Raw genomic sequence first — 20502 nt, 5'->3', positions numbered from 1 at the left:
TTACTTGATGGGTGGATATGTGTGAATATCTAAGGCAGGTAAGTAAGGTATTTAGTCTCTGAGGCTTTCTTTATCGATGCCAACGGGACATACTTGACTCACAAGATAATACTCACGAATTTTAGCTAGCAGGTAAGTCAATAGGTCGCTCTTCAAGGCCGCGGAAGCCCCCCCTGGGGTAGATGAGATGGTCGGCAAGTCACAATACGCTCTCCGCTGTCGAGCATCCCTTTCTCGCTGTAGTTTGGTCTAAGTTTTTTAGTCTCGGTGAGCCTGTTCAATCTGTAAGGCCGACAAGCCAAGATTGGATTTGGTCGTGAACAACAATGAAATAATAAGTTAGGCTGCCTAGAGTCTTTTCGAGTAGACTGGGCAGTTCATGGTCATGCCCGAGGACCATAGTGGTGATAGTAAAAAGTTCAGGAGGTAAGAGACTACTAGAGCAAAAGAGAATCTTAGGTACCTACAGTTGACCTGATAATTGAGTGCTTGGGACAGCCTCTTGCCAAGTGCCTACCCAACCTTCCTGTGGCCACCTAACTACCTGATATTCAGTTTCTGGTATTACTCAAGCTTGCCATCACTTTGGATAGGGCGAGCCAACTTCCCAAAGTGCCTGGGGACTGACTCACATCCAACTCGCCCTCGCAGGATTTAAAGAAATTGCCTTGTAATACTGCGATTGCCGTTCATGGTCACCAACGGATGCTTTTTGCTTACATATATGACAATGGTAGGGCTGCGAGCAATGAGGGTCGCGAAGGGGAGGAGATCGATGTGGCCACGAAGGATATCATGAACTGAGGGGTTTTGTTGATCCTGCCCCTCTTGCTGGTTGAAAGCCTGCGTTGTAGTATTCCCCTTCCCGTTGTTGGGCATAGAGATCGTGGCGGCTAGGTACCTCGCTGATATCGTGGTGGTCTTGGGCAAGTCCGTATACCGGGCTTTGTTGCAGTCGCAGAACCTAGACAATACGGAGTATTTGGAGCAGATGGTAACGTTTACCAGGTCTTGCGGCCACGAGAACCTCGATCCGTATACGTTTAACTTCTGTATCGCCATAGGTATTGACTCGATCTTAGACACCCTTGGGGTCCCGCCCTCACACCAGACCCCCCTTGATAATAATATTCGAGTAAAATGCCTCGTGCAGTTAGTGCTGCTTGATTTAGAGTACCCCTTTTCCCCTGTAGTTCCACTTGGCAGTCCTCCAACACGATCTTCAGCCCGTTCACTAATACATATGCCTTAGGTCACTCCGTCGTACTAACTAAATCAACCAAGGCATTGATGACCGAACTGTATGAGTGAGTATAGTGTTTATACTTCGGTTTTCTTTGAGCCATGGAAGGGACGTTGAATAAGTTACATTATGGTCTGTCGACCTCGTTTAGGATCCTCCACTATACGCCGTATAAGCTATAATTTCCACGTTTACTCTGTTTCTGGTGCGAGAATTCATCAGTTGTCGACAAACACAGTGAAGCTGGATCTCTGCCTTTGTCGACTTTATGCTCCATGGCAGGCATGGCCATTTGAATCGGCATTGGTTCGATACCTAAAGATAGGGAAGATAGTCAATCAGTCTCCACGCTTCTGCTCTGCTGACGGACCCGTAACAGAGTTCTTTGAGTTCTTCCGTCAGGTTAAGGAAGGCAAGCTGTATCCTAAGGAATGAGGATACTTAGACAACTTTAGGATAATTTAGAATTTTTATGAAGAACTTAGGTTATCTTCAGAGTAGGTTATTTGAACACCACACTGATTTAATTTAACGTCTCCCTGGCGAGCCTGGATGGGATTTCAGTGAGAGCACCAGGAATAACGAGCATCGGCACGACCAAGCTACTAACCTACCTTAGTGCCTACCTGCCTACCTACTAAGCCAGGACGGTAGGAGACGCTAAAAAACAGTGCCGGTTCCTGAATACGCAGGTACCTAACGTAGTAGTACCCCCACCCCAAATTCACGGGCCGCTTATTACCTTATTACCTTTCAGCTAGAAGCCCAAGCTTGACGCGTAAAAGTGCGCGGGCCTACACAAACGTCATAGTTCGGCAGTCGATGCTTTTACCTTCTTTACCTTGCCTTGGCTGGCATCTTAAAGCTTCCAGCAATTTCCTCCGAGGTTCTCAACTTAATTTCCCTCAGAAGAGATGTCTGGTTGGTCTTGGTCGCCTAGACAGGCCATGCTACAAATGAGCCAGCCAGAGATGAATCACCAACCGCATCCTACTATTCCGCCACAGAGCCTACCAAGCATGCCAGCTCTCAACCTACCTCATCCACCTGCTCCAAACCCAGCCCTGCCTGTCTATAACAAGCCTGGTCCTCTACCTGTTTCCAACAACCCTGTGCCCCCTCCTATTCCCGTTCCTGTTCCTGTTCCTGGTCCCATCCCCAATAACTCAACTTCTCCTGCCTACTACAACCCACCACCACCATTTGTTCCGCACTCATCCGGGGCTCAAGCACCAGGCGGTCCACCTCCACTTGTGAATACCTCATCCATGGCAAGAGGAAACCCTTCTGGAGCACCGCCAATCCCTGCTCCGGCTCCAGCTGCGACAACCAAAAGCTCTAGGAAGCGCAGGTCTGATGTTGGTCCCGACAACGCCCAAGAGAATCTTTTCCCAGACAATGTGCCGGATATAGACAGCGAAGATGAACGTCTAGCTCTTCATGACTCAGACACTTGCAACGCCATTCGTCGTAAGATTCGTAACTGGATCGATTCAGGCGCTCAAAAAGTTGGCGAGTTTCAGAAAACCATTGGAGTTAGTGGTAAATCCTACAATAGCTTCATGAACCGAACTGGCACATGGGATGGCGAGAACACCGATACGTACATCAAAGCCCATCTTTTCTTCAAAAAGCGCGAGCTTCAGGGGCTCCCCCTCAAAGCCAACAAACCCAAGAAAGCAAAGACAGCCGCTTCCGCCAAGGCCCTCGAAGAAATTCTTGATGTGAGCAACGTGGACCCCCTTCCTGGTGAGGCAGACGGAACAGTTCCCGTTTACGACACCTGCGACGAGATCCGCAAGAAGATTCGGCCTATCTTAGCCAAGGAGGGAATGACTCAAGCAGCTTTCATCCGCGCTCTCAATAAGAACCTGCCTGAAGGGAAAAGCGTATCCCCGGCCAATATGCGGTACTTCATGGGCCGAAAGGGAGTCCGCGATGGCAATACCAACATCACCTTCTATGCAGCTTATGTTTTCTTCGAAAAAAAGCGTATTCAGGCTGGCAAGCCCAAGACTCAATTCCGCCAAAAGATGGAGAAGGCATGGGGCAACAAAGGTTTTGATATTGAGCATGGGGCCAACCAACAGTACACTTGTTTTGCTGGTGAAGAGCCAGTAGTGGATGAGTTTGGCAAAATTGACTTTGTTGTGACAGGACGACGGAGGTGAGAAAGACGCACGTGCTTGTGAAAAGAAGAGGGGGAAACCTAAGCGGAGGGGATATTTCAAGCCTGTTGATGTTTTCTGATACCATAGCATTTGAGCTGATTTGGATGTGTCATCTACATGAACAAATGTCTGAATAGCAAATAGTATAGCAAAAGGGCGTGTCTGACGGGTTTGGTTCTAATCTATATCTAGCAATGGAAAAGCATTGTCACCCATGGCCTCCTCAATTCTCTTCATAATTGCCAGTACCTTCTCCTCTTCTAACCGGCGGCCAACTACTTGAATACCTACGGGTAATCCATGCATGGCGTTCGCATCATACAGTTTGTATGCGCCCTGCGCAATGCCGTTGAGACTATTGAGGCTAAAGTCTCCTGGCAATTGATCCCGCATCTTGTCGACATGTGTCACGGGCAAGACGCCAGCGGTATAGTCGAGCTGTCCCAGGTCAGCTTTGTTATGTTAGCTCCCCTTATTGATGAACGTACCAGGTTGAACAAGAAGGTGTAGCCACAGCTGCTACATGCATCATGCATGCCCCTATGAGGAACAGCTGGAGTAGCATTGGGAGGGGTGATTAAGCAGTCAATACCGGAGTGTTCCCACCATTCAAACCACCTCCTCTTGTAAAGCTCGCGCTTGGCATTGAGTTGCCAGATCTCGTATCCGGATTGAGGATGCCAGTTCCGCAAGAGTCCAGCCCATATGGCGTCTCCTCGAACATACTTGACCCAAAGGTAGTGCAAGTACTTCACTGGTCGAGGAAGGCTGAAATAGAAGCTCATTTGGGCAGCACCTCGATCGTTCCACTCTCCCCAACGAAAGAAGGATTTGACAGTCTGGAGGCCGTCGCTGCAGAGAAGGATTGAGGCTAGACATAGAGCTTCATAGGGAGAAGGGGGATCAATCTCCACGATCTCGTGGCCTGCGTGTCGTAGAGCAGATTCGGTCATTTCTAATGCTCTTCGGCAAGCGGGACTGGGATCCACGACGCCGTCTGTTCGAAGGATTCCGACTCGCAAGTTCCTCTTCTCGGAGAACTCTTTCTCAATATCGGTTCTCCAAGGTAATGGATGACAAGAATAGTCATAAGTCCAAGGTTTCATCTGGATGATCGATCGAGTGAAATAGGTCAGATCGTTGAGCGTACGCGCCATTGGACTATACACTGCAGGAACACCATCCTGCCCTGGCATGCTTGTTACCACCCCTGTCTTGAGCCATCTTCCTGTTGAGCATTTGAGTGCATAGCAGCCAGAGAAGTGAGCTGGGCAGCGAACACTTCCAGCAACATCACTTCCAATTCCAATTCGGCCTCCCAATGCCAGCAAGGCACCTTCACCTCCTGTTGAACCACCAGCGGTGTAGCTTTTGTTGGATGGATTCGATGTCTCGCCCCATATGTCATTAGATGACTCGAAACTCAGGAGTGTGATGGGAACATTGGTCTTGACATACGGAACAGCCCCAGCGTCTTTGAGTATTCTGACAGTATTTCCATCGTGTGCAAGGGGCTTCCCCGCATGTGTGCTCATACCTACAGTGCTGTCGTATCCTTCCACTTCAACCGTATCTTTCAGGCTGACAGGTATACCAGCTAGAGGCCCTTTGAGGTTGAGGGAGCCATCTATGAGCCATTGCTCAGCCGAAGAAAGCATGACTTCTGTTACACAGTTCGTTCTCTCGTGTGCCCTGAGGGCAACCTTGCCATATGTATGAAGAATATCTGAAGCCTTACTTGGATCTTTTTGGACAGCTTGGACTAATTCTTCAATTGGCTTATTCACAATCTCTCGGTCCAGGACAGTGAAAGGAGCATGATATGATGCCAGTCTCTTGATGCGAGATGTTCGTTCTTCTTGCTTGAACTGGCTTCAATAGTATTAGCAAGATATGTTATTCGAGTAAGCACTCTTGTGTTATATGGAGAGATTGGCAATCTTGAAGGGGCCCTACCAAGCTCGACGATGTCGCAGGTAGTCTAAGAGCACCATTATGGTCACAGTCCGTTCAAGGGACTGAACAATCAGTTGCGGTAAAGTTTTTAGCCAAATTAATTAAAGAATACAAGGAGAGTTCTATGTCAATAGAGACGAGCTCAGTGGTATAGCAGTGTTACAAGGACGAAATATGGTCACGAGACAGAACAATAGATAGCACTCTTTAGTGAGCTTCCTGATGGAAGGACCCGCTGATAACCGGTCAAAATCCCCGCATCAACTCCACTGCTATTATCTTCAGTCTGGGGAATTAGCACCAACAAGTGGAACTCTATCGGAATACAAAGGAAAGACGGGTCGATGAAGAGACGTTTTTCGAGAATTGATGTATTCTTGAGAATGGAATATCGTCTTTGAATCTGAGTTGAACAAATCTTGTGTTTATTATTTTAGCTCTTCTGTTCTTTCGAAGTCTGTGTGGTTACATTGCATAACTACAAGCGGTTGATAGGAGTTGCACCTCCGAAGCCTGCGGAGCCCATCACATAGACTAGATAGTAACTTGCAGCTCTCTCATTTGATATTGGATATTCTCCACCACTAGGCGTAACAAGACAGGAGACGTGAATGTTGTTTGTCGGTGTAAGAAGTAATTGGAATGTGCTGTGATGTTAGTCTTATCCCGGTTGTGAAAGTTCATGGTGTCATTGACACACAACCTTGGTCCTTACGTGAATAGACGCTCATAGAGTTTCCCCTAACGAAATTATGTCAAGTCAACTCACTCATGAACCTTGTATTCAGTGTCGACATTCAAGGAGGCCAACTGTAGGCATGTAGGTCGACGAGATGATTGAACTTGTAAGATCAAGGTTTGAGCTGACGTGAGAGTTCACAATTCGAGATGTGGAACTGGGTCATTACTTGACCTTATTTGATAATTCTGAGGAGCAAACTTTATATATCAAAGTAACATTATGATTCCTGAAGAGCCTGGGCTCTCTCATAAAGTCTTCTGGGGAGGGTAGACTACTAGCCTGGCAATATAGCCTTTGTATATGCTTATGATACATCTTGTTTGCTGTCTCGTGGTAAGTCCCGGGATACTTTTCGCAAATATTTTGCTAAAGCCTTTGGTGATAATGAAAAGGCAATATTGGCATGGCAAACATTCATACTGTTGCATCCTCTATTCTAACATTAGACACATGAATACGAGCCTTGATAGGGATGTTCCTTGGCTACACAACTAACAAAATAGAAAGAAGAAAGTCGATAGTCAACAAGAATATAGTGTCTATTCCAGTTCGCCAATTCACTCACAAGAACCCTCAATCCTAGTATGATCTACCTTCGTCTAGATACCCGACCTCGGGTAAGTTACGATCGGAGGACTAAGCCCCGTGCTCCGGCGCGGAGATCGGATGGCCCGTGCGCGGAAAAGAGGTTGGGTATCAGAAGCTTTTGTACCTAGTTCTCCACTAGCATGAAGGTCACCGTCATATGAGAAGAGCCTGTAACAATCTTTTCTCTTTCACCAACCACCACCATGTCGGTCGATCCGCAGCAGCTGTTGGACACGGTAAGACATGCGGCTCTTATCCCCCAAGACATTTCACTTATTCTGCTGTAGCTCTCGAGCCAGGTTCGCCAATACGCCGACGTTGCTTCCGAGTTCATTGATAAGAATGTCGACCGCGCCGCTGTAGTCGTCAGAGAGACTCTGTCCACCTCGGAATGGGTGCCAGAGTCTGTCAGGCCTAAGCCTGCGGTGAAAGAAGTGGTGGCAGTCGTTTCTTTGGGGCGCTTCGAAAGGCTCCAAAACTGGATTGCCGAGCACAAAATTTTGACTGGAATGATTGTCTTGACCTGCGGAACCGTCGTTTATAAAGGATACTATGAAAGTCGCTCAATGAGAAAGACAAGACGAGCGAGAAGGGCACGAAATGGCGGGCGTACCGATGTCGTCGTTATCGCCGGATCTCCGTCTCTTCCTTTGACAAGGTCTTTGTCTTTGGACATGGAGAGACGGGGTTTCATCGTCTTCATCGTTTGCAACGCCGCTGAGGACGAGTCCATGGTTCAGGCTATGAAGCGACCCGATGTTCGACCTCTGAGCATTGATACCACTGACGTGAGTTTGCCGTATGGGCTTTCGTGTGACTATACTGACATTTCCCTAGCCTCCTAATGCTGGCTCTGCCATCGAACATTTTGCCCACTTCCTCCAGTCACCTCAAGCTCCCGGCCCTGGAATGAAGCCCAACCAGCTCACTCTGAAATCCGTTATCCTGATCCCGAGCCTCCACTACCAGACTTCTCCTATCGCGACTATCCCACCATCCAGTTTTGCCGACCTTTTCAATACCCACCTCCTCCAGCCCATCCTTACAATCCAGGCTTTCCTACCACTACTCACATCCCGCTTGAACCCCATCGGAGAAAAATGGATTCCTCCCAAGGTTCTTGTCTTTACTCCCTCCATCATTTCCTCAATCAACCCTCCATTTCATGCGCCTGAGGCTACCGTTTGCTCGGCCCTGTCCGCTTTCACGGAAGTCCTCACCGCCGAACTTAGGCCCCTCGATATTCCGGTGACCCACATGCAGCTCGGCACGTTCGACTTCTCCAGTTTCGTCCCGACTCGTGGCGGTCCCAACCAAGGCCTCGTCACCGCAGGAAACCCTGAGTCTCCTCTTGTCTGGCCTGAGGGTGCCCGACACGTGTATGCTCGAAACTTTGTCGCACAAACTAGCTCTGCTATCTCCGGAGGTCGCATCCGCGGACTCAAGGGAAGCTCGCTTCGACGCCTCCACAACTCTGTTTTCGATGTGATTGATGGTTCCATCACTGCTGATACCGTACGAGTTGGCCTCGGTGCCAGCGTGTACGGCTTCGTCGGACGATGGGCCCCCCGAGGCCTCGTCTCATGGATGATGGGCATCCGCCGAGTTGACGAGCTCTCCACATGGAAGACAAGCTCCTATGAAGGTTCAGAAAGCAGTGACGAGGATGATGAGAGCGAGAAGGGCGAAGGAGAATCAAGCGAATTTGTCGCCGTCCCATCAGACGCTAACGTCTGGCATGCTGACAACGAGGGAGCTATGTGGACTCCCCAGGCATCTGAGACCGCTTGAGCGATGAAGATTGAAATTTATGCTGGATATCCGATGTAAATTGGATCTGCATGACACGCATTATGATGGGACATGTAAAACGTTCGATTTTGTTACATATAGACGCCGCCACGACTCCAACTCTTGAATGATTTTTAACACTGCGGCCGTTTGAAAAAATACAAATCCAGTTGCCTTACTTTCGACCATTGCTTTGAGGTTTACAGTTACAATGAAATTATTGACATGAGAATCTCGTGGGTATCATCGCCAACTGAGTAAAAGTACAACAAGTAAATATGTGACTTAGTGACCTCTTCCGCGGTAACGGCCTCTTCCTCGCCATTTGCCTCGACCACCATGACTGCCATGACCTCCTCTGTGTCTGCCTCCATCATCGCGATCTCTATCTCTCTGTTGGTCTCGTGACCTGTCCATATCATCCTGCGCAGAATCCATCCGCATGTCGTCGTCTTTCTTCTCCTCTGACTTGAGGGTTGGCTTCTCCAGGTCCTTTGACCACTTGGGGTGGGCGCCTTCCTTGCATTCAGGTCCATCAGGACAGAAACCCGCCAGGTAAAACACACAGAGCTTCCTACGCACGTGCTTCTTTGAACAGTTTGGTCCGAGGGGGCAGAACCCCATATCGTAGTGAGGGCAGGGTGGCAGCCGACTTTGGGGATCGATGTGCAGGTATAGGCATTCGTCACCGTTCGAGCAATACCCGTTTCGCATGAAGAAATTACACTCTGGCATCTTTCGAAGGTTGTACTCGTGGAGGAACTCGCAATGCTCGCCCTTCTTGCACAGGCCACGCAGCCAATGTTTACACACGAGTGAGTTGAGACCACCACTCGGCTGCGACGTCTTGGAATCGGAGACGTGACGTTCGGGGCATCGTGTGCCGTTGGGGCAGTGACCCGACTGGAAGGCTTTGCATATTGGCCGGTCGGGAGACAGCCCGACCTGGTACGTTTGTCGAAGAAATGGCGAGAAGCGGAAGTTGTAGGGCGTGGCAGAGTGGTTGAGGATGGCGGCGGCAGGAGATTCGACGGCGCCGGGCATGGTGTGCGAGAATGGCGCAGGCTGATCGCCTACAGAGGACGGAGCTGTTGATTTATTTCTAGTAATTTTCTTTCAATATTCCGCGTCAGGTGGTTGTGGATGCTGTTTAATGCGCGCTGCAATAGTTGCTCTGTTAATGTCAAGGTCAAGACTTAGGCCGAAGCTTTGGTCGCTAACATTTTCCAGAGCTGCAGGTACAGACTATGTACAGTGCGGCGATCGAGGTTTGTCAGCGGCCAGAATCGCCGCTAACCCAACGTCACTCCACACAAGCTTCCATTGCTTGAACTTGAGCTTCACTATCCTCACACGCCATCTTCAAGGGATTATTTGTTTCATGAGGCAGCATTGTATTATTTTAACTGTGATATATCTCTTCAAATAGGCACATGAAGGAAGGGAAGCGTTGACTTCTGTGGTAAACTGTTGTCATCGCTATTGCAAGTGCTTTAGCAAGACACAGCAGGAACCAGGCGCCTCCTCATATGCTGTCCATGAAAGTCGTCCAGCCTCAGCAACCACAAACTTCGAGAGAAATCACGAATCAAAACCAAGACTCGCTACGGAGCTTTGGTCCCTATACTTCTGGCCATAAACGATACGACAATTCATGTATCGATGACCTTTATCCTCCCTGAGGCTCTTATAAGCCTGAGAGGCCATCTCTTTTCGCTCTTCTTCTGGTATCCCTAGGGCTATCAACGGCTTGACAGTCATCGAACCGATCAGATCCATGATGTTGGCTTCCATCAACTTCCCCAAGTCCTTCATTCCTTCATCCTGTGACCAGCATGAGATAGGCACCTTCTCACTCACCGCCTGAACTCGAGTGAAGCCAGCGGCTATGAGACTTTTCCGAACGTCTTTCTTGCCAAAATTGGTACACCCGTATTTCCGTATCCCCTGAGCGCATGTGTCGAAGAAAACTCGCAATGGATCGTCTTTCTGCATGGTGCCATCATCGCAGCGAACTGTGTAGTCAAAATCTTGAAACTCGATCCATCCGCCCTCCTTCAGATGTCTTCCCTTTATTAGCTGGGCATCACATATTAGGCATTCAACTCACTCGTGGGCATTAGCAACCATTGCGTCCAAGTCAAGAAGAAATCCGGCCATTCCCCTGAGATGAACCATGTCAAAGTCCTTGCCGCTGGCCCAGTAGGGGTCCTCGCAGTCTTCAACAAACATGGATGCATTCGGAGGCATTGATTTAGGTTGGATGGGTGATAGATCGGTTCCTATCACGCTGGTCTGGTCATACTCATCTGCCACTAGATGTTGTTAGAAAAGTAGCTGGAATATTTCCATACTAGCTCACCGTCCATCACCCATGCCCCTACAAACAGTAAGTACAAAACAGCCAACAGTGCATTTGGCACTCACCGTTTCCTGTCCCGAGATCGATCATCTTCTTCGCGTCTTTGTCAACTTCGGACAGAAAGAGTTTACCATCCTGCATCAACCACATGGTTAGCTGTTGCTTCGACTCTAGTTACTGTTGCCCAATAATCTTGACATACCAGAAGTTGCTGCATCAGGAAATGCTCAGCTAGCTCGCGACACTGCTCGCCCTCGTCATTGGGGAGCGGATATCTGCCAGCCAAATAGGCGTGATAGCGTCGGCCATGAGAGTGCTCATAGTCGAATATGCTGGCTGCTAATGAAGTGCAACAGCTTGAATCATCGTCTTGTTGCAAGCATTCAGAACGAGCATCGTCAAACACGAGCTCATATTCGTCCGTGTCTTGGTCCGTTGGGGTGTATATCGTTTCGATACCCGGCTCGGAAATGATCGAGAAAGAGTGACTATCAGTCTCTGGCATCTTGGCAGTGAACTTGTACAAGGAAGTTGAAAGGAAGACAACACAGCTATACAAAATAGGGACTCGGCACTGTTTATCATACGTTGGGACGCTCTACGAAGGTTGCGCCACATTGAATCATCTCTGTGAAACCAGCCAAGTACACAAGGGATGGGCATTTCTGGCTTCAGTATTATCAATATATGCGGGAGGTCATCTGCACGGTTGCTACCGTGATGGTGACCCCTCCTTCTGGCAGGACTTCATCTCTTAACATTGGTGAGATAGGCCTCATGTGGTATGTTTCGCTACAGCCTACATGGTTGTGCGGGTTGTTGGTGATAAGCTATGCGGATGGCGCATAACGACAATATGCGATTCGACTGTTGGTCCGGATTGCGAAGAAGGGGGGGCCAACTATGTTTGTTTACTTCCCATGGGGCGCCGTGCCGAAGTGAGGCGAAGAGACCCTCAATGAACTTAAAACCGAAACAAAATTCAAGTCAGTTGGTCATACTACATTTCATCGATGGTTAGTTGGAAAAGGAAGTTGATTGTGGTCATGATATCTATGCTTTGTTGAAGACGCAAACAATGGTCAACACTATCGTTTGGCAGATCTCAAACCGGCATTGGTTAATCAAGTAGGACTCGACATGGATGTACGGGCTGTTGGGCAAGGTTGCCTTACACATGTCCGAAGGAGTCTTGTCCGCCCCCAGCTCTCCACCATATTGCCGATCACTTGTTGGTCTCACACATTGAACTAACACTTGCTTTTTCGCTCTCACTGACAAGTATCCGCGTCAGCCATTGTTGTTTCTACACTAACCACCAGGGATTACCTTTGGGTATCGCACAATACTCACTTAGTCAGAAGGCACCACAGATACGCCAATGCATCTCAATGAGGATATGTCCATACACGTGCGTTTCTTGGCTCTATTTCAAGTGCCAAACAGTCAGACTTGCATTGCCCGATACTATATTGGGAGAGAGTTCATATGCCCACTCAACACCGTGTCTAGGTCAGCGATCAATACCATGACTTATTGGTAGGTCAATCTAACAGATCTTATGCCATATTATTGAAGCGGAAGCTAATCCATAGGTAATACAGATATGCCCCGAGCAAGTCCAGTCAAAGAACATTCAGACAACCAGCTACATGGACGGAATGACTTCTGGTGCCTTTCTCAGGTCAATCGAATTCAGCAGCCTCTAGGGACCTGAAGTTCTAGGATTGTCTATGCCACTATGGCTGTATGTACAAATCGTTGAAGTCGACAGGGCCATCGTTGAATTCCATTTTAGAGCACGGCGGCTTCTAGAAGCGGCGCTAACATTCATCCCCGTCCCGGAAGGACTCTGGTAGGCTATCAACTCCAAATCCCCAGACTGTCACTGTTGTGCGCAAGTGCTTGCTAGCCTTCAGGTACCTTAATCAATGGCTTGCCTCAATTTGACTTGCAACGGCACCTATTCATGCATATACATCCATGTGATGGCAGATTCAGGTTGTCGAGCTTGCCTCAGCCTCGAAGCTGGGGATTGATGCATTGGCGAGACTAAAATCATTCGGAATTGTCACTGCTAGAGACGGTAAAAGCACCCGGCCCTGGCTCAACTGTATCAGACAAGGACGGGCAAGCTAACAGTGGAAGTCAGAGTGTTTGGCCCACTGAATATTGCGCCCAAATCTCATCGTCATCCCCTGGGCCTGGCGGTTTTAATTATGGAACCAATCTCACCATCTGTGGTAGCGCGTTCCAAACGTCCGTCGACCTTCCAGAAGTTTGATGGCAGGGCGAATCCATGGAGCCGCACGGTTGTTGAACACGCTTATCGGGAAGTTGTGTTACTTTATGACTCGGCGCTTCTTGTACAACCCTCGCCCAAAGATGCTGTACCTGGATTGTCCCGGTCGCCAAAATGGACGTTGCGACATCAAGAACAATGCTGCGTGCGTGCTTCCTGGCTGAGACAGTTTCATCCCTTGGGCAATGCTGTTCCCAAGCAGAGCGGCGAGCTCGCCTTGATCCTGCAGCGATTGATTGGAAGCCGAGCCCTGTTCAGTATTGCCTTTTGTTTGCCCGAGGCATATGACACCTCGGATCGCATCGCGGCTCATCTTGAGAACATGACAACGCCTCGCTATGCTGTTTTTAGGTATTGGAGACGTGTCTCATTTGCGGGCCTGCATGTCAACGTGTTTCACCTTCGCAAATCATGGCAGGGCCATTTAATGGCTCGGAGAGGCCGCAACGTCAATGCTTCACTTCATCATACCCATTTCCCTTAGCAAAGATGGAAGCTCAGCTCATCTCGTGGTTGGAAACATCTACCTACTGGACAGCCCCAACAGCTCAGGGTCTTGTACGGACCGCGCTCGAAGAGGAAAAGAGTATTCCTCGCCCCGGATCTCCAACTCCATTCGAAGTTGGGTTGCCAAGCCAAGCATCCGTCATTTCATGAGGCACATATTACACCTTCTTAACAAGGCCCGAATTGGCGTGGTCAAAGCATTGAAAAGTCGGGCTAACAACAAACGAGGGCAATTTCACGGTCTCCCAAGAAGCCACAGCTTCCTCAGCTCTGACAGCCAGCAACGCTCTTGTGTTTCTTCCAATGCCTCCCCGCAATTATGTCATGTATCATGGTTCTACCGAATCCAGGACCCTCCGTAATTTGGATGCTAGTCCCTGCCCTCCGGGCATCACCTAGATGGCCGACCCTCTATTAGCTGGCTGCGACTGGTGTTGAATATTATATAGCCTTGATCCTTCTCTGTCGCTGTCAGTCATGACTCTCACCGGCAGTCTCTGGTGCCTAACGTTGTTGACCGACACATCAGCTCCTAATTCTTCCAAGATCTTGACACCAGTTAGTCCATCTAGACTCTTGCAGGTCGGGTTATTAAACAACACTCACGGTCATATTTATTTTCCTCTAATTTTCGGCACTTGCATTGTCCATTTTCTTTCAAATTCACTCGGTCTCTCAAATCACTAATCATGAGCTCGTCGCGCAAGTCGCGGATTGCTTCGAGCATGTCCAATGTCATGTTCACAAATGCGGTATACTTCCCCAACTACCGGATATACCAGGGAGATACTCCAGGAATGCTCAACTACAGTTGTATCAACCACGTTTACTATGCTTACGCCAGTGTTTCAGCCGACGGCGGTGTTTTCGTAAGTTCTCCGGAGTATTCACGACGTATTTCAAACGTCTCGGCAATCGGGGGTACTGACTCGGAATCTGAATCTAGCTGAGTGATGAGTGGGCGGATGCTGGTGCACCTGTTGACGGTGTACAAGGAGGGCTAGGGTCTCTCATGCACCTCAAGCAGAAGCATCCCCATCTTCGAGTTGTTCTGTCAATCGGGGGCGGCAACTCCTCGGAGATTTTCCCCCTGGTGGCATCTAGCACTCTATTGCGCGACAATTTTGCTAGATCAGCTAAGGGGCTTGTTGAAGCATCTGGCCTGGATGGAATCGACAGTAGGTACCGCCTCAAACAAATCTTCAGTTCTAATGATGAAGCTAACCAGATGATTTCAAGTTGCATGGGAATACCCTTGCGATGTCCAACAAGGCTACGACTTTCTTGCACTTCTAGCAGCTGTCCGCATTCATCTACCAGAGGAGCATTATATACTCACTGCTGCACTTCCTGCAGCCAAGTCCATCTTGCAGTTCCTTGATCTAATGGAGATCGCCGAATACCTGGACTTTATCAACTTGATGGCCTACGATTTCTTTGGTTCGTGGACTCCAAAGGCTGGGCATCACGCTCAACTCTATGCTATGGACAAAGAAGAAACATCAGCTTCTTCAGGGGTTTCTTATCTCATGTCCAAGGGATTTCCGCCTAAGAAGATTCTGCTTGGTATTCCAACCTTTGGACGAAGTTTCCTTCATTGCACAGGAGCAGGACACAAATACAAGGGCGTCGGCGGCGCGGAAGATGGCACGTTTGAGTACAATCAACTACCACGTAAGGGGTGCAAAGAGGTTGTCGACAAACGCCATGTTGCAGCACACTGCACGGGGGCAGACGGTGGATTTGTGACGTACGACAACCCGGATACTGTTAAGATCAAGGCTGGTTTCTGCAAGCAAAAGGGACTAGGGGTGAGTAGCCTAACTATGGGTGCGAGGGCCGCGGTGTCGTGCATTCATGTCTTGAGCACAAGAACACCGCAACTCCATCACTTTCTGCCCAATTTCGTCACTGGATCGCTAACAATGTTTTCACAGGGTCTGTTTTACTGGAACGGTCCTGCTGATTCCAAGGACAAGTCCAGGAGCTTGGTTGCGGCAGGCTTCCGCGCTCTTCATTCGTCCTGATGAGTCTTGCCGCTCCTTTGACCGCATCTTTCATTTTGCATATATGGGAGTGATACGGCGTTTATTTTTCAGTAGATGGGCATATACAGGTGTTGTCTGATCATATTCGGTTCAATCTTCTTCGTTGGATTCATGGAAAAGCGGTTACATTACGAAGGTATGCTAGGAAACCGGGGATTCTTCTGGAAAGAGTCAAAAATAGAGGCAAGGATATGCCATATGGAGAATATATAGACAATAGACGGGACCGGCGTTTTTTTGGGGCAGGGAACAAAGGCACTGGATGCCCAACTACCCTTAAACATAAACTAATGACTTACTGCCTGGTTCATTTGACCTCTTATCACCTTACTTCGTCTAGGGGAGGAAAGAAAACTTAGGGTATTAATCCTAAATAATAAAAAGACTTATGTAACTTTACATAAATTTAGGATATCTTTTACTGAGTTTATTTCAATGCCCTATATTAAGGTCCAGTGTTTTCTTGCTCCCCGAGGTCAGTGATACAAGATGCACAGTGGCCCTCTTTTTCTAACCATAGTCGTCCAAGGGCCGATGTGATTCAAGGAGGCAACGATTGAAAGGCGGTAGGGCATGTGCGTATCACATCAACGGTGAAGTCAGGCTCCAAAGAGACTGTTTTTGGGCAACAAACGAGACATCTTGAGGCTAGCAATGTACGTCAGAGTGCATTGGCATGCATGCATCCATGCAATGCAACTCTTTAGTGATCCGCAGGAAAGTCTTGAGTCAGAGGTCGTACTTTCGGTGACATTCCAACCTGAGGTGGTGTTTTGAGGTTGGATTTGTCTCCTTGAAGACAGTCACATGTCAAGTCACGACGGGATGGGCTACCCCTGCAGGGAAACCGTTGGAGCTACTATGTACAACGAGTACATCACAACAATGACCAGACTTGATCTACTAGCGCTTAGAAATCATATCACTAGCAACTCGATCCGTGATTATGTAGAGATGTCTCTCTATCAAATGGTTTCAATATCCATTCCAGTGAAGGTCGATAAGAAAGTTGCTCCCTACCAACCTTAGGTATTGTAGTTGCGTGCTTGGGTAGACTTGCATTAGACAGTATCCACGTGGCGATAAGATAAAGAGCTCCTTCCGTCATCCCACGGCTCTACAGCCTACAGAGCTCGGCAGCTTGACACAAACAAACAACAGTGTCAAAAGACAATCTTCGCCTTAAAGATGCCCCGGGACTGGACATCGTCTGCTCATCACTACAGAGGCCCAACAATACATACTTCCTACCAAGATGTCTGGAACCGATAGGGTTCCGTCTCCCCCGGAGCCTGCGACGGAGTCGTCTCTACAAGGCCCGGATCTGGAGCTTTCCCATAATCAAACTCCAGACCAAGAGAACGAAGCTATTGAGAGCACGATGCCTCCTTTCGAACCATTGTTCACTCTCCTGGTCAACTCAACTACAAATACTACTGTGCATCCTCGCGTCCACTACGTCTTCTCCGATGACGACCCTTCGATCCTCGCTGCCGGTGCTCAAGACCCGTCGCACCGACCTCTTGTCGTAGATCTCGCGCCAGCTCCCGAAGGCGAGTCCAACCGATGGGCTGTGTCCTGGGCCGCCAGCCTAACGCCCGATTTCGCCGTGACAAACTCGAGCGTAGCTGTCCAGCAGAGCGAGGGTGAAGAGAACGGAGGTGTTGGCGCTCTAATGCTCCGTGTTGAAGGCATCGAGCGCGAGCCCGTTGAAATGCGGCCCGAGTCCCTGCCTAGCTCTGGCAGTGGCGCCATAGGAGGTGAGGACGTCGATGTCTTGGCCGAAGAGTTCCGCAGACGGATGGGAGTGTTGAAGAAGGTGGTTGATGAGGCTGAAAAGAGGCGTCTGGTGATAGGACAGGATGAAGACATTCCCGATGCTGAAGAAGACGATGGTGCACCTGACGAAGCGGTGGTAGACTATGATGAGGACCAGGGGAAGGGGAAGGTGAAAGCAGAGAATGATTGACAGGAACTCACTTGAGAAGTTCGGTTTGCCCTGATGAGTTTCAGGCTCTGTATCGGCAAAGATGGAACCGTGCCATCAACCGTGGTAAGTTGCATACTGTCATCGGTTCTACCATACTAACCCACCTACAGATTGTGATTCTACAAGATTAAGGATTTTGAAACTTCGGCACCGACAATATACAGAGATGTCCTAATGAGATTATGGGTCATCACAGTTTCAGGTGGACCAGACACCTTTGAATATGAATGAATACAGCTTGGCGTATAGGGTTTGTCTGATACATATGGGAATCGAGCGTGTCAGATTGTTAACTACCGATTTGAATATTTGATCTGAGTCAAAACATCACGATGCATCAACACAAGTGAGGAAGCGAAATGTAATTAAAAGTTCATACTATAAACGCCTCGAACTAATGCAAAGAGAAAAGGAAATCAAACGCCAGAGGAGTGGCAGAGTCAAACCAGGTTGTATAAACAAAAAAGAAAAAAGACGGGCTATCGGGCTATAGCAACAGTGATGATCCAAATCCAATGGGAATACGCATAACACAAATACAGCTCTGACACTGCTTTTACCTCCACACGATCCCGGCCCACTTCTCTGGAGCGCGTATATATTCCTCAATGAGTACAAGTATCGCCTCTGGGCCAGTCTCTCATCGTTCGACTCCTACCTAGTTCCGCGGTAGCTGGGGCAGATGGAACCGCCCTCCGCCAACACTGTTGAGCAGAGAGGATGCTGTGTTGTCGGCAGCAACACGACGGGCTAAGCGAGCAGGTAGGACAGCTGTGTGCATAACAGGCAAGCTGCCAATGGCTGCCTCGATGCTTCGCTTCTTGTTGTTGTTGTTCTGTCCCTTGATGACGAAGATGTAGATGAGAACAATAATGACAATAACAACAATGATAGCAACTGAACAAGTTAGCGAGAGGCCTCACGTCAAATTGAAGTTGCGAATGCATACCACAGATACCCAAGCAGATCCACTTCTTCTTGCGTGTCTTGCGGGCAGTGTTGACGGCCACACCAATCTCCTCGTTACCCTTGTCGAGGTTCTCAACGACTTCCTCGCCCTTCTGTTCAATTTGGGTGACGGCAGCTTCTTGCTGAACGACAAGGGTGTCCATATCCTGGAACAATTGAGCCAGCTCAACCATTTGCTGCTCGATCTTAATGAGAGCCTGGTGACGATCCTGAACAGCGCTCAGAGCGGCACGGGCACGACCCTGGCGATCGCTCTGCATCATGGCCTGGCTAAAGACCTGGCCTCCAGTGGTGTCCTCGACAGCAGCCTGGATCTCTTGCTCCGAGGCATCTGGGCGCACAATACGGTACTGGCGGGCCATCTGATCCTGTGTGCGTTTTCGGAACTGCGACTCGACCTGCTGGTATTGGGTGATGGCAGCCTTGAGACGGCGGTCAATGCGGGTGACGTGAGGGTTGTTCTTTGGCGATTTCGCCTCAGGGTTGGACTTGACGGTGCGGACTCGCTCAGTAAGCTCGCGGTAGAGAGACATGGTATCAGCGGAAAGTGAGTCGAGCTGGCGGCTGGCGGCACTGGAACCTGAGCTATCGGCGTCGTCAAGAGTTCGCTGTTGGATCATGCGAAGCTGTTCCAAGTTCTGCTCAACAGTGTCGATTCCACGGTCGATGTCGCGGCACTCATTGAGAATGGCGTTGGGGTCGCCTTGGCCAAAGCCGCCGGCGTTGTGGGCAAGGGGAGCCATCTCGACGCTACCTATCCCTCAAGCCATGTCAGTATGTGGTGGTAGAGGACAACCCTTTGAGTCCAAAATTCTCACCTCCATAACCCTGAGCGGGTGGGCTGTTGTAGCCACCGCCATTGCCGTAGCCATTGTTACCGCCATAGCCCTGGTCAGGGGAGTCGTATGGATTCTGGCCACCGTATCTGTTGTCAAGGTCAGTAAGCAGAACGAGTAAGCTATATGTATGAACTCAGGCAAAACATACCCGTACTATAACAGAAGTCAGCATATTATTCATAAAAGAGGTCTAGGCAGTTGGAAGAGAAAACACCAGGTCGCAAAAGGGTACGGGCTCAATTGGCGTCGCATGGGAAGCACTCAAAGTTGGAGCGGGATCAACAGGAGAGGGATGGATAGGAGGCGCAAACTAACACTCATTGTGGTGACTGAGCTCGAGCTCTGCTTTGGTGTCTGTTTTGGTTTCGACGAATTTTACCTCCTTTCACCGGAGGTTGGTCGTTTTTCGAGAATGGTCTTTGATTAATTGCTTTTCTCTCGTCGCTTTTCGAGTCGAGTCGAGTTGCCAAGGGGTTTGGTTAGAGTGAGTGTTTCTCGTCGCGCAGCAAAGAGAAAGGAGCAAGGCCCGTGGGATATACGATCAAAGGGAAGAATGATCGAGACTTGTGTAAACTAGTACTGACGAGGTAGAAAAAGGGAAAAAAGGAAAAGACGGCAAGTGAAAAAGAGAGTCGAGTGAGACGAGGGAGGGTGTAGAGTTAAGGTCAGAAAAATAGGATCAAGGCCAGGTGCAAATGAGACGTGACGGGAGATGGCAAGGAAGGCCCCAGCCAGGCCAGGAATGGGAGTGCGAACCCAGCCCAGGTGCGAGACGAGATTAGTGGAGGTGTTGAGTAGCAGCGGCAGTGGCAGTGGCAGAGTAGCACTTAGCCACTGAAATGTTAGCGGGCCTGGGGGTGAGGGTGGAGGCTAAGGCACTGGCGCTTGGACGCCGCTCACTGCCTTTAGCGGGCTAGAGATTACCTTAGCTTAGCCCTGTTCCGTACAAGCACCATGCTTCCTCCGTGTTGTGCAAGCCCCTTTGCTCTCTCGA

General features: G+C 49.2%; 9 protein-coding genes; 5 read left to right on the top strand and 4 right to left on the bottom strand.

Annotated features, from left to right (window-relative positions):
- Nucleotides 1–2157: 2157 nt before the first annotated feature.
- Nucleotides 2158–3414, top strand: FFUJ_00643 (uncharacterized protein; the record flags this gene model as incomplete). The annotated part of the gene is made up of 1 exon (XM_023572774.1): nt 2158–3414. One exon carries the CDS (start codon nt 2158–2160, stop codon nt 3412–3414), a length of 1257 nt encoding a protein of 418 aa, XP_023424852.1.
- Nucleotides 3415–3591: 177 nt separating this feature from the next.
- FFUJ_00644 (related to amidase (acetamidase)) lies at nt 3592–5408 on the bottom strand (the record flags this gene model as incomplete). XM_023572763.1 has 3 exons in its annotated part: nt 3592–3852; nt 3903–5286; nt 5371–5408. The coding sequence occupies 3 exons, from the start codon at nt 5406–5408 to the stop codon at nt 3592–3594; spliced, it is 1683 nt and encodes a 560-aa protein (XP_023424851.1).
- Nucleotides 5409–6903: 1495 nt separating this feature from the next.
- Nucleotides 6904–8491, top strand: FFUJ_00645 (uncharacterized protein; the record flags this gene model as incomplete). XM_023572752.1 has 3 exons in its annotated part: nt 6904–6936; nt 6988–7488; nt 7538–8491. The coding sequence occupies 3 exons, from the start codon at nt 6904–6906 to the stop codon at nt 8489–8491; spliced, it is 1488 nt and encodes a 495-aa protein (XP_023424850.1).
- A 285-nt stretch (nt 8492–8776) lies between these two features.
- On the bottom strand, nt 8777–9535 carry FFUJ_00646 (probable protein of the 3` processing complex; the record flags this gene model as incomplete). Its single annotated transcript, XM_023572740.1, has 1 exon — nt 8777–9535. One exon carries the CDS (start codon nt 9533–9535, stop codon nt 8777–8779), a length of 759 nt encoding a protein of 252 aa, XP_023424849.1.
- A 537-nt stretch (nt 9536–10072) lies between these two features.
- FFUJ_00647 (related to methyltransferase) lies at nt 10073–11358 on the bottom strand (the record flags this gene model as incomplete). XM_023572729.1 has 5 exons in its annotated part: nt 10073–10556; nt 10602–10806; nt 10854–10871; nt 10919–10988; nt 11056–11358. 5 exons carry the CDS (start codon nt 11356–11358, stop codon nt 10073–10075), a joined length of 1080 nt encoding a protein of 359 aa, XP_023424848.1.
- Nucleotides 11359–12594: 1236 nt separating this feature from the next.
- FFUJ_00648 (uncharacterized protein) lies at nt 12595–13812 on the top strand (the record flags this gene model as incomplete). XM_023572718.1 is given in 4 exon segments in its annotated part: nt 12595–12600; nt 12652–12708; nt 12947–13498; nt 13507–13812. Coding segments are annotated over 4 exon segments (921 nt in total).
- A 539-nt stretch (nt 13813–14351) lies between these two features.
- On the top strand, nt 14352–15689 carry FFUJ_00649 (related to chitinase; the record flags this gene model as incomplete). XM_023572707.1 has 4 exons in its annotated part: nt 14352–14531; nt 14609–14840; nt 14902–15473; nt 15600–15689. 4 exons carry the CDS (start codon nt 14352–14354, stop codon nt 15687–15689), a joined length of 1074 nt encoding a protein of 357 aa, XP_023424847.1.
- A 1276-nt stretch (nt 15690–16965) lies between these two features.
- Nucleotides 16966–17679, top strand: FFUJ_00650 (uncharacterized protein; the record flags this gene model as incomplete). The annotated part of the gene is made up of 1 exon (XM_023572696.1): nt 16966–17679. The coding sequence occupies one exon, from the start codon at nt 16966–16968 to the stop codon at nt 17677–17679; it is 714 nt and encodes a 237-aa protein (XP_023424846.1).
- A 679-nt stretch (nt 17680–18358) lies between these two features.
- Nucleotides 18359–19829, bottom strand: FFUJ_00651 (related to putative snare protein syn; the record flags this gene model as incomplete). XM_023572685.1 has 5 exons in its annotated part: nt 18359–18597; nt 18650–19429; nt 19488–19594; nt 19657–19661; nt 19824–19829. 5 exons carry the CDS (start codon nt 19827–19829, stop codon nt 18359–18361), a joined length of 1137 nt encoding a protein of 378 aa, XP_023425567.1.
- Between the last annotated feature and the right edge of the window lie 673 nt (nt 19830–20502).

Source organism: Fusarium fujikuroi, chromosome FFUJ_chr01 (assembly GCF_900079805.1).
Source record: "Fusarium fujikuroi IMI 58289 draft genome, chromosome FFUJ_chr01".
Lineage (NCBI taxonomy): Eukaryota > Fungi > Ascomycota > Sordariomycetes > Hypocreales > Nectriaceae > Fusarium > Fusarium fujikuroi.
Note: the sequence above shows the minus strand (reverse complement) of the source record. Positions and strands in the feature narration are given on the sequence as shown.